Raw genomic sequence first — 12,728 nt, 5'->3', positions numbered from 1 at the left:
ACTCCCTCGCCTCCGGAGATATCCAAGCCATCAACGTCTGCTCTCTGGAATCTTGTCTCCAAAACATCCAACTTCGGCTGTCCCTCTAATAAGGTAATTTCTAATCCTATCCATCCTGCTCACTCCAAGCGAGAACCTCAGCATCTTCATTTCTGCTACTTCCAGTTCTGCATCCTGTTGTCTCTTTGTACATCATGGCCGGCCTCACCACTGTTTTGTAAACTTTGCCCTTCATCCTAGCAGAGACTCTTCTGTCACATAACACACCAGACACCTTTCGCCAGCTGTTCCAACCTGCTTGGACCCATTTCTTCACTTCCTTACCACACTCACCATTGCTCTGGATTGTTAACCCCAAGTATTTGAAGTTGTCCACTCTCGTTATCTCTTCTCCCTGTAGCCTCACTCTTCCCCCTCCACCCCTCTCATTCATGAACATATATTGTGTTTTACTTTGGCTAATCTTCGTTCCTCTCCTTTCCAGTGCATGCCTCCATCTTTCTAATCATGGATTAATTTTTTAAAATAACTAATTGAAATAAAATACTAAATATGCACGACAATGTTAAATGTTCATTTTATCAAATTGACAAACGTATCACAGTACAGTAATTCGAAACTACATTAAACATTGTGGCGGAGCTGTAGAGCGTTGGCCTCAGAGTTCTGAAGATGGAGGTTCAAATCCCAGCCTCCCCCTGTGTGGAGTTTGCATGTTCTCTCCGTGCCTGCATGGGTTTTCTCTGGGCACTCCGGTTTCCTCCCACATCCCAAAAACATGCATTAATTGGAGCCTCTAAATTGCCCTTAGTTGTGATTGTGAGTGCGACTGTTCTCTGTCTCCATATGCCCTGTGATTGGCTGGGAACCAATTCATGGTGTACCCCACCTCCTGCCCGATGACAGCTGGGATAGGCTCCAGCACTCCCATGACGCTCATGAGGATAAGCGGCACAGAAAATGGATAGCTATGTTACTATAGCAATTTTTCTCCTTCTTGGAAAAACTACACAGAATTTGCATTGTTTTTTGTTTCCTTTCCAGAGGATCATTCTCTATCAGCTCAGTTCCTCCACACAGTCTTCAAGGGGACTTTGCTCTTAATCACTGTTAATAATATTCTTACTCCTGTGAATTGAGTAAACCTTTTTGTTTGCTGGCACTATGCAGTATATGTTACATTTGTATTGTTGAAAAAAGTGGGGTGGCACGGTGGATCACCTGGTAAAGCGTTGGCCACACAGTTCTGAGGACCCGGGTTCGATCCAGACCCCCCTGTGTGGAGTTTGCATCTCTTCCCCGTGCCTGCATGGGTTTTCTCCGGGCACTCCGGTTTCCTCCCACATCCCAGAAACATGCAACATTAATTGAACAGTCGAAATTGCGCCTAGGTGTGATTGTGAGTGCGAATGTCTTTATGTGCCCTGTGACTAGCTGGCGACCGGTTCAGAGTGTACCCCGTCTCCTGCCCATTGACAGCTGGGATAGGCTCCGGCACTCCCCACGACCCTCGTGAAGATAAGCGGCAAAGAAACTGAATGGATGGATGAATATGGGTAGAACATCATTGACATAGTGTAATAATTTTAAAGGGAGTTTTAGGGAAAGATTGACAACACCTCTTTGAATACAGTAATGATCTTGACAGTTTATTAAATGTACAGAAATACTGTTGAAAATCCACACAACGAAGCAACATAATGGGAATATTTTCAATAGAACGGCATAAAAAGAACCACATTAATGGATGGTTGATATTACCACCAAACTGTTGTTGGCTAAAACCCACCACACATTAACATCATACGACATATTAGATTTCAAAAGTTGTTTTTAAAGACTTTTGAAGGCACTGTCAATGACCTATCTGTCTCTGCTCCCATATGCATTATTCAAAAACAACTGCTAAGTCAGAAAGCTGCACTTTAACGTTATAAATAAAAAAAAAAAAAAAAAAAAAAAAATCAAAATCAATATTTGGGTCTTTTAAGTCGTTTCTATCAGTTCTTTGCCACGTGGATGGCAACAGCATTAGGCACTAGTGTCCTGTATTTATCAATTTAGACAGAAGAAGTCACTGTCAACGTCTTTACAAGCGACTTCAAGATTGTGATCGATTCCAATCCAAAAAATGTAAACACAATGTTGTCACTCCAAAATGAAGCCTAAAGAATGAGCTTTGATAATTATGCTTTTCTTCCACTGCCATTGATAAAAAAAAGACAGCTCAATGTGAGTGCCATTGTTTTCAGACATTGTAAACATTAGTGTTATATTGCAAACACGTAAAGCTGTTTGAGATTATTAGTTCTGATGTCCCAACCCAAAAAAAATAGGCCCTCTTAAACATCACACATACTGTATAATGTATGTACCGATTAGTATGGATTCAAGTTACATAAATGCATTATGGATATTTGCAGGTCATGCATAACACAAATCAAATAGAACAGTAGGGAAGTCAACTTCACACGTATTTTTCAGAATCTCTTAATTTCAATCAACAAACTGTTTAGGACGGCAAATTGAACAACTCAAGATAACACGATAGTTTGCAACAAAGACCATTCTTCCTAAACACGTCAGGCACCGGTTTTAACTTCAACCCAAGGTATTTACAAGAATACAAATGTAATATCAAATAGAACCAAATTACCATAATTTAGCAAATGTAACAAACACATTCATCTCCATTGTATCTGCACATTTTTACTTATACAAGTGAACAAAAAAAAATGTGCTTATTCAACCACCTCTTTTACAAGCAGGTGGGGACTGAGCACAGGAGGCGAGCACAGTTGCAAGAGTCACGACCTCAGCCACATTAGCTCTGTAAACATTCGTGTAGTGACTGATGTTATTGACCTTATATGGATGAGACCAGCGGTACAAACCTCTAGTTTAGACAGTAGCGCTATCAGTTAAATATCAAATGTAATAATCTGCACTTGTGCATTTCATAGGTGTCGTGTATCAATGCTTGACAGAATTAGTGCAAAATTGACTTTTTTGACAAGCTTCTAAAAAAAGCCAAAATGTAATTAGATGTTTCAAAATAAGCAAACATTCCCTGCATTGCATGACCAGCGATGCAGATCGATAAATGTTTGGATAACAGATTTGAGGTACAGTATTTTGTGTGAACACAGTCACCACAATGGATTTGAAATAAAACAATGGGATAGATGTCAAGAAGACTTCCAGAATTTTTGAGGGTTCACTTTGTAGTCAAGAACTGTCTGAAATGTGGAGTCCATGGACATTTCCAAAGGTTTCTTCCCTGGAAATTCTTTGCCAGGCCTTCACGTTCTGTTTGTTTGCAGGTCTGCCTTTAGTTTTATAAGTACGTGAAGTACAAGCACAATTGAGACTAGCCCACTTATCAGTTCATTACAGATGACTGTATACAGTGCATAAAAATTATGTATTAGACCTTCAGCCAATTTAAGGATCAGTTGCCTTCAATTAACACCACATATCAAAAACAACCATGTCTTTCCATAATGGATAATACAACAGGATGTACACTTTTTCATCAAAACAACACTTTTGATAATATAAAAAAAGTCATCCGTGTATTTTCAAATTCACTCAACATAGAAGAAAAATAGGAAAGAACATGAGTATTCCCTGATTTAGACAAACTATCATAGTTTACTTGTACCTAGCCCTGAAACCTGTACAGAAAAATCTTGATTCATGTCTAACTTCTCAGAGGAGCCCATTGAGTCATCTGTAATTATGGTTAAAAAAAATAATTCATCTAATATTCCCCATTCTTGTTTAAAAAGGTAAATAGAGGTTACTAATTCAAAGTTTGTATGGTGTCTTCTCGTTCTTATTACAGGTGATCTAATACATTTTCAATCCGCTGTATACAGTACAGTGACCAACTGTACACTGTGACACATTCTCAGGACGCAGGTTCAAATCTGGCCACACATGTGTAGAGTTTGCATGTTCTCCCTGTGCCTGTGTAGCCTTTCTTCTGTTACTCCGGTTAGGTCCTACATCCCAAAAACATGAACAGTAGGTTGATTGAAGACTCGAAATTGCGCGTAGATATGAACGTGAGTGAGAATGGTTGTTTGTATGTGGCCCGCGATTGGCTGGCAACCACTTCAAGGTGTTCTCGGCTGACCTTTCGCCCAAGGATAGCTGAGACAGGCTGAAGCATGCCTGCTACACTTGTGAGGGTAAGTGGTACGGATGATGAATTATTGTATACTGTATATGCATTTTTTTTTTGCCTTCAAAAGCCCAAGTTTCTTTCACAGTATGTTTCTGATCATTATGCAGTGCCATCTGATCACTTTTGCAGCATGTGTCTGAATGTAAGCAGTCATTTATAGTTTTATAAGCCGCATTATTTTAATTCTATTACCGGCACATAAGTAATAAACACCAATTCTGTTCTGCTCATTACCATGTTATATACTGTTGTAACATTGCTCCACCATGTTTTACATTCACTTTGAACAATGTCCCTTTCTTTTTCTGCACATTTCTCTTCCTATCATGTTGATCTAAGTACTTATGAGTCCCTGGAAATGTGTAAAATTGTCAGGATGTATGTGCAAAAAATTATAGCAAATGCCATATTTTTGTGAAACCTCTCAAAATAAAGCTGAAAGCATGACATTTTATTTCAAATCCTTTGTAGTGGTGTATAAAGGCAAATCTCCTAAAACGCTGTCAAAACACTTTTGGCATTTACTGTAAATATATCAAAATCTGCTGTTTAAAGTGGTTGTGTTTAATTCAGACATAGGGACAATAGTTGTCTAGCTTCTCAGTTAAGATCTGAGGGACAGGAAAAACAAAATGAAGCACGGAGTAAATATGAGAGCTGGTCTTGAAAGCAGAGAGAAACATTTCTACTCCAGTACACACTCACATCCTCTACCTTCTGCTTAAACACGATTCCTCACATACCGTATGTCCACCTATTTGCCTTCCTTCTCCTCTAAGCGAGCTGGAGTGAAAATGTAGTCTAAGGCCTGTCTCTCGGCGGCGGCCACATTTGGGTGCCAGAGGTCCACCATGAAGACCACTCTAAGGCCGTCCTCTGCAACCCCTACAAACATAATCCCACAAAGTCATCCTGAAACATTTTACCATTCCTTTACATGTATAGTTGATTCCACATTCTATTTTTAGTTTCACTCAAAATTCCAGTTGAAAAGATTGAATTCTAAGCCCTTCTTACCATCGTGGAAGGCCCTGTGAAGGAAAGAGTCATCAAAAAGCAGACAGCTGCCCTCAGACCAGCACTGTGGCTCTCCACCAACTACAAGCTCACAGGAAGGGGGCACTCGGAGACCTGCCAGCAAAACAACACAATCAAATTCATCACTTTTAAAGGAGGCTAGGACCTCTCTGGTGTTTTAATTTCTTTCCCAAATACATTTTATACCCAATACAGTGTAGTTATTCAAATATGAACATTCATATGGGGAACTTTATATTGAAGCTTGCAGCTAGACGACTGCGATTACATTTTTTAATGAGAAAGAAAACACTTCAAAGTGTGAGTGATAACACTGAAGTTTGAAGTGATACTGGAATAAAAAAAACGAAACCCTGCAGATCTGACTAAATGTTTTAGAGTCACCTGACGTGCACGCTTACCCAGGTGGCAGCGCAGCCTCACGTTTGTTGGACCATAGTGTTCAGTGATGAGAGCTCCTGGTGAGAGCACAGAGAAGCAGGCATTTCCGAACACGTTGTTGGTAATGAAGGTGCGCAACTGGCCTAGGACCCTCCATGCCCGTGGACACCTCCTGACATTAAGGACCAGAGGGGTGCCTTGGTTGACCAAGTAGTAGGTCCACCATTGGCCACGGGGTGTGTTGTTGGCTTTCCATCCCGGTGGCAGTGGGGAGTCGTTGCAGGCTGGGGGTTGATTGTAAATGCTCTCAAATTCAGCCAGAAGGGCGGGGAAGCTCTGCTCGAGGAGTTCCACATCATGTCTTTGAATTTCCCGAGAGAAGAAAGGAGCCGACGGAAGGTCAGGGAGGAAAAAGACTTCAGGCCGCTGGATGGTTGGTCGGCTATTAAGGTATCGGCCTTGGTCACGAACTCCTTTGTGCACTCTCCCCATACCTGACCAGGTGTAGCGTTTGGCATATTCCTGCAAGCTGTGATAGAGCCTCTGGTTCAGACTTTCACCAGCACTGGTGCAGCGGAAACAGTCGGACGACTGGCAGAAAGCGAAGCCATTCTGCTCCTCTAACATTGACCCAGGTTTCCCTTTGCTCCTATTACGGCAGTCTGAGCCAATGAAGCCCCCCACCACCCCTCTGATCCTGCCGGGCCCAGTCAGATACCTTCCCCGCAATGGAGTAGAGCTATGATCACGGCCAACCCTGTAGCAGTACCACAAAAACAACAGCAGGAGACACACCACTGTAGTACAAGCACAAACCTCACACTCTCTTACAGACTGAATCCCACCAGCAACCATCTCCCTCACACTCTCTAGTGACCACTCCATCTGGGCTTGACTCTAAATAGGCTGAATCTCACTGAAAAGGGGAGATGCTTGGAAAATTTAAGTCTTTTTCTGAACTGAGTTTTGAACTAGTATCAAACCACGCAAAGAATCTTGTGTCAACCACACCTTACTACCCCTGCCATGAACGTAACTAGTCCGCTGATTTAAGATGACACCCTTGGTCTTCAACCCTAACATTTCAGCTTTTGTCAAAGAGGGATGGTCACTCCATGCATGCTTTCAGGCTCCCCTTCTTTCACACAAATGAAGACAGACGCCGTGCCTCTGGGTTATCGACTCTGTAAAAACAAGAACAGAAGAACACACAGTGCAATGAGTAAGAGGCTGTATCTGACATTAGGAGATGTCTACCCATCCATCTATCTATCTGCTTGTCAATCCATTCAACATCTCAAGCATAAACCTCTTGTTATGTTTTCATCTTGGATCAAAATATGGAAATTGTGACTATTTGCAGAGTGCAACATCCCCCCCCACCCCTACAAAAAAGTGTCTGAAGCTCTTTTGCAAATTCAAGTGTTATTTGAAATCCTGCACTTCCATTGTTAGAGAGACGAGATTTTCATTAACTTTGTTGTCTATTTGTGTGTGTGTGCCTGTACATGTATTTGCATCATTGCGTCTATGTGGATAGAGAAGAATCATGCCAGGAGCAATGTAAGATAAGCACAGCTTTTGCAGTTTGTGCTAGGAGGGGGTGAATCTCAAGGCTTTGTCTTTGTCAAAGATGTCTGTCAAAGCTGACTTGTCATGTGATGTCATCTCATTTTTTCTGCAGGTTTTGGAGATGCAGTATTCCATTGTTAGTGTTACAGTATATGTTCAGTGTTCCTTCATTGTTTCATTTGTTGTTGAGTTTGTTTTCTTCATAAATTCTCATTTTATAAAAATCAATGTTATGAGTTATTGACTTACTCAAGGGTCTAATCACCTCCTATCAAATATTCCAGACTGTTTTTTTCTTTTAATATGGCATATCTAGAGATATGATTGTAGCACAATACCGCTTTCATTGTCCAAAGAGGACTACAAACAAAAAATACAAATACACATTATATTTTTTTGATCGGTCTCGGCCCGTTGAACATTTTGAGGGGTTTAAAGTCATACAAAATTCAGACACAGTTACAACACTCACTTTTGAGAGCCTGAACTGTGTTTTGGCTCAAATGACTGCAGTTTTTTTTTAGACTGCCATTTTTCCAAAAATGACAATGCCTACAAATCTATGTTGTTATGCCTTAGTGACTTATTCAGGGCTGTAATTATCTCAAAATTTACCACCAACTATTCATTTTCTTCCACTTATCGGAGGTTGACTTGCATGGTAGCCGTAGCTTTACCAGAGACCCCAGACTTCTCTCTCCTCAGCCACTTCATCCAGCTCTTCTGAGAGGATCCCAGGATGTTCCCAGGCCAGCTGAGAGGCAAGCATGTCCTGGGTTGACCCCGGGGGTCTACTCCTGGTGGGACATACTCAGGACCCCTCACGAGTAAGGAGGCATCTTATTCAGATGCCCGAGCCACTTCATGTGGCTCCTCTTAATCTGGAGGATCAGCCGCTCAATTCTGAGCTCTCTTGAATGGCCGAGCTTCCCACCCTCTCCATACAGGAGAGGCTGGACACCCTGCGGAGGAAACTCATTAAAGCCAATTGCATCTGGGATCTTTTCTTTTGATTACAACCCACAGCTCTTGACCATAAGTGACATCAAGAACGTAGACTGACCAGTAAATTGAAAGCTTTGGCTTTGCTCCTTCTTCACCCCAACAGACACTGCATCGAGCTGCCTATTCATCTCACGTTAGATTCATCTCTGACTTGGAGAAGGCATGCCACCATTTTCAGACTGAGGACCATGATCACAGGTGCTGATTTTCATCCCAGCTGTTCTCACTCAGCTGCAAACCACTCCAGCGAAAATTAGAGATCACAGATTGATGATGCCAACAGAACCACATTATCTGCAAAGAGCAGAGATGCGATACTGAGGCCACCAAAACGGACCCTCAAACAAGTAGTGCCTCAAAACAAAACAAAACAAAACAAAATCAATGACAAAGGGCAGCCTTGGTAGAGTCCAACACTCACTGGAAACGAGTCCGACTTACTGCCAGCTATGTAGACCTAACTGTAACACTGGTCAAACAAGGCCCAAACTGCCAGTATCAGGGGGTTTGTTACCTTAAACTCCTGAAGAACCCCCACACGACTCTACGACGAACACGGTCAAAGTGACTTCAACCACAGAGATTGGAGAGCCCACCTCAGGGATCCCAGACCCTGCTTCCTCAGGGCAAGGGAAGTCGGTGGGATTGAGGAGGTCTTCAAAGTATCCTACCCTCCAACTCACAATGTCCATCGTCAAGGTCGGCAGTGTTTCATCCCGACCATACACAGTTTTGATAGCGCACTGCTCGCCCATCCTAAGACTTTAGATTGTCGAACGAAATTTCTTGCAACCATCTAAGTGTTGTTTTGCATGGCCTCACAGAACTCCTCCCATGGAGAAATTTTTGCTTCACTGACCACCTACTCCGCAGCCATAGTCTGTTGGCAAGCTCACCAGACAAGACCACATTGGGCTAAAATCACAACAGAGCAATACTTGCAAATCGTTTCTCCGTACAGATGTACTGAAGGTGGCATCACAAACAAAGACTTGGAAAAAAAAGTATTAAATAAATAGCAGTTTTGTATTCAATACATTTCCCCTGTGTCATTATACACAACTAAATCAATAGCACTTTTGGAAGTATATTTAGTGAGAAAAATGGAGACATGTTCAATACTTATTTCAGACGCTGTGTTGTATAAGTTAAGAAGTGTCGTGTTTCCTGCAATGTCCTGCATCCTGAATAATCTATCTTGTCACTGATGTCACTGTAACTGGGGATGCTTTTCTTATCAGTAATAGTGTAATCAATGTAAAGTAAATGAAAAAATAAAATACATTTATCTGTAATATATGTTGATTTATAATCGTGATAATTCACTGCTATGAGAGCATTTACTTAATCCATCCATCCATCCATTTTTTGATCCGCTTATCCTCACAAGGGTCGTGGGAGTTCTGGAGCCTATCCCAGCTATCATCGGGCAGGAGGCAGGGTACATTCTAAATTGGTTGTTAGGCAACTGCAGCACACATCGGTACAGACAACAGTCGTAGTCAAAATCACATCTAGAGGCAATTTGGACTATCCAATTAATGTTTGTTTTAGGGATGTGGGAGGAAACCGGAGTGCCCAGATAAAATCCAAGCAGGCACGGGGAAAACATCTAAACTCTCCTCAGATGGGGCTGGGAATTTGAACCCTGGTCCTCATAACTGTGAGGCCAGTCGTTGCACCGCGTTGCCTATATCAACATGATAACTCAAATTTGATTCATTTTGTAAAAGTCATGCCTTTTACTTTTTCCTCAAATGATCATCCATGGAGATGATAACACTTAACATCCATGAAATCTAATATATTGGGCTGACTCTTTTCATCCACACGCAGTGAACATCATATCCAGCAAATAAACTCATAAATAGGCCTGTCAAAATAATTTCTGTCCTGTATTGACTTCTCGTTCGATAAATAAAATGGACAAGATAGCATTTCCAGAGTCAATAAAGTCATTGTTGTTGTGAGCCGGCACGCAGATCACACACTGAAGCGACAGTGTTGGACGCCTGTCGTTCGCAGCTCCTGATTCACCTTGGTGGACCAATATGCTTTTGCCGGTGTTGGCTCCGCAGCCTTAAAGGCTTCTTTATACTTGCGCGGGCGGTGACCGCACTGAAGTTACTGCGGCTATCCTATGTACCGTTTAGTTGGATACTCGAGCGCAACCAACGTGCGCTGTTTTGAAAATGTGCTGAAGTTCTCCTGAAAGCGACAGCTGGTATTGGCTAGGACAAGACAGGGTGGAGTTTCCTCTGCAATTTTTGGTCATTTCATTTTTACTTTCCGGAACAAGGCACAAAGCGGCAACAATCGTGAGCGTTGAACAGTGTCTGCCAGAACAAATGGACCTTATTGACCAGATGGTACGTTTACCGTAATTTCTTGAGTATAATGTGTCCTGAAGTATAATGCGCACCACCAAAGTTGACCTAAAAAAAAAAAAAAAAATCTGGAAAACCCTTCTACCAATATACAATGCGCACCACCAATTTGCTGCTACCCATATGCTCAAAATATTGGGAATTATCTGTATTTATATTTTGTCAGGTTTGTTCTTGTATTGTTTAAAAAAAACTGTCTGTACAACAATCATTAATAATAATCATTGCATACGTGCTGATGTAGCTGTAATATAATCTTGGGACAGGCAACAGGACAAGCTTGTCTTGGTCCCTATAATTGCAGAACAGAATCCCTCAACCAACTAAAATAAATGCTCAATGATGCCTTAACATTTTACTTATGCTGTTGATAACACATATTAGAGCACTCACTCACATTTGAAAAATGTAAGGGTGTGGTTAGTCATGCTCACAGGTAAAGTTGCGGGTTTGATTAGGGATGGGTTTAAAATAACTTACTGGATTAATATAACTGTAAATTAAAAATAAAATAAACAAATACATAACTAAAATAGAAAACTAAAATTTCAAACTCAGAAATGATAATTTCAACTGATATTAGTATCACAGCATTTTACAAATATGCACCGATTACGAGAGATGATCTGTGAGGCATTCTACGCATGGCAACGATTTGCGCTGTGTGCGCATCAAGCATCCCATACAGGCCACCTGAGCCAATGTGTCGGTGACGTGATGCAATACAGACATTGTTGGGGAGGGCAATATAAAGTAGCCTTTACTCCATAGGCAGTGCATAGATTCACAAAACAGAACCACTTCAGGGAAAGCTGTTTATTTGCACGCTAACGAGCTAGCGAATTATGGGGCTGAACAGGAGGAAAAACTGGAAAGAAAACCTATTTAACTGAGAAACAAGAAATGAAATTATAATGACAACAAAAATAAGGATTTTGAAGAAAAAAATTAATTAATTAAAAATGAATAAATAGTTGTCGATATGTTCCTTTCGACTGACTGGCAACTGGTTCAGTGTGTAGCCCGCCTTTCGCACAATGTTAGCTGGGATAGGCTTTAGCACTCCTGCAACCCTTGTGAGGATAAGCAGCTTGGAATCTGGACATGAACTTTCTGTGATTGGCTGTCAACAAGTTCAGGATGTACCCTGCCCCCAGCCCAACTGTAGCTGGGATAGGCTCCTGCACTCCCGCGACCCTTGTGAGGATAAGCGGCTCAGAAAACAGGTGGATAAAAATAATAAAGGTGGGCCTTATTTTTCCTGATTTCAGAGGCATTCAAAGAACAACAATATTGTCGTTAATCGTTTTGGGGAAAATATATCGTCTTGAAAAAATGATTGTGCTTAACCGCAAACCATGTGACATGTATTATTGTGACATGCCTAAACACAAGTATTTAATATTAATTTTGCTTCATTTATCCCAAATCCCTCCCTGAGTATTTTCTATCTTGGCATGCACAGAACAACATTTTATCGGCAGAGTATATACCCACACACATTCAAAATTTGAATTCAGTAGGAGCTGCATAAAGAGATCCACTTGGGAAACTGGGGGGGATATAAAATTCATTTTAGTTTGAAACAGAACAACGTGATTGCATAACAATCAACCAAAAGCCAAACCAGAAGGAGTGCTTCTCTTCAGCTGTGATCAAAGCTCCACCAAGATGCCTCACCAAAAATGGTTGGGTAAGCTCAGTGATAACCCCCCCCCCCCCCATCCTGTTTGACAGCTTCAAGACGCCCCCACAGCCCGCCCTCGTGCGCGTGCACACACACGCACACGCGCACACACGCGATCGTGCAAGAATACCTGCTCAACACTCCGAATGGGAGCACAGGAGAATAGAAGAGAAGGCACACAGGTGTTCCCTCCTGGCCTGTGCGCACCACTGCAGTGCACACGGACGGATGTCACTCAAAAGAAAAACACATTCCTTTGAAACATACAATATAAGTCGAAACGGGAAAAACACACCACTTATATTTTACAAAAAATAAAAAATAAACCAATAAACGCCCCATACCGACCATCAGACACTCTGACTTTCTGTCTGTAGTGGCGACGAACGGCTGGCAGGATAATTTTGTCATAAATTTCTGGAGCTTCACGGGGAAAGACACCCAGCCTAAAGATAACAACAAAGAA

The 12,728-nt window shown here is 41.7% G+C and overlaps 1 protein-coding gene across 9 annotated transcripts in view; it reads right to left on the bottom strand.

Annotated features, from left to right (window-relative positions):
* Positions 1-12,714, bottom strand: part of asphd2 (aspartate beta-hydroxylase domain containing 2) — a 29,092-nt gene extending 16,378 nt beyond the window's left edge. The window contains exons 1-5 of one of the 9 annotated variants that reach the window (XM_061816305.1): positions 12,611-12,714; positions 12,393-12,516; positions 5,632-6,795; positions 5,210-5,323; positions 1,622-5,077 (exon numbers count right to left, since the gene is read on the bottom strand). In XM_061816305.1, coding sequence (XP_061672289.1) covers positions 4,947-5,077; positions 5,210-5,323; positions 5,632-6,496 — 1,110 coding nt within the window. In that variant the 5' untranslated portion in view covers positions 6,497-6,795; positions 12,393-12,516; positions 12,611-12,714 and the 3' untranslated portion in view covers positions 1,622-4,946. Of the gene's footprint in view, positions 1-1,621; positions 5,078-5,209; positions 5,324-5,631; positions 6,796-12,392 lie in introns of those variants that run through there. The other 8 variants (XM_061816309.1, XM_061816311.1, XM_061816310.1 and 5 more) reach the window with 8 other exon arrangements.
* Between the last annotated feature and the right edge of the window lie 14 nt (positions 12,715-12,728).

This window comes from Syngnathoides biaculeatus, chromosome 4 (assembly GCF_019802595.1).
Source record: "Syngnathoides biaculeatus isolate LvHL_M chromosome 4, ASM1980259v1, whole genome shotgun sequence".
In the NCBI taxonomy this organism is placed as follows: domain Eukaryota; kingdom Metazoa; phylum Chordata; class Actinopteri; order Syngnathiformes; family Syngnathidae; genus Syngnathoides; species Syngnathoides biaculeatus.
Note: the sequence above shows the minus strand (reverse complement) of the source record. Positions and strands in the feature narration are given on the sequence as shown.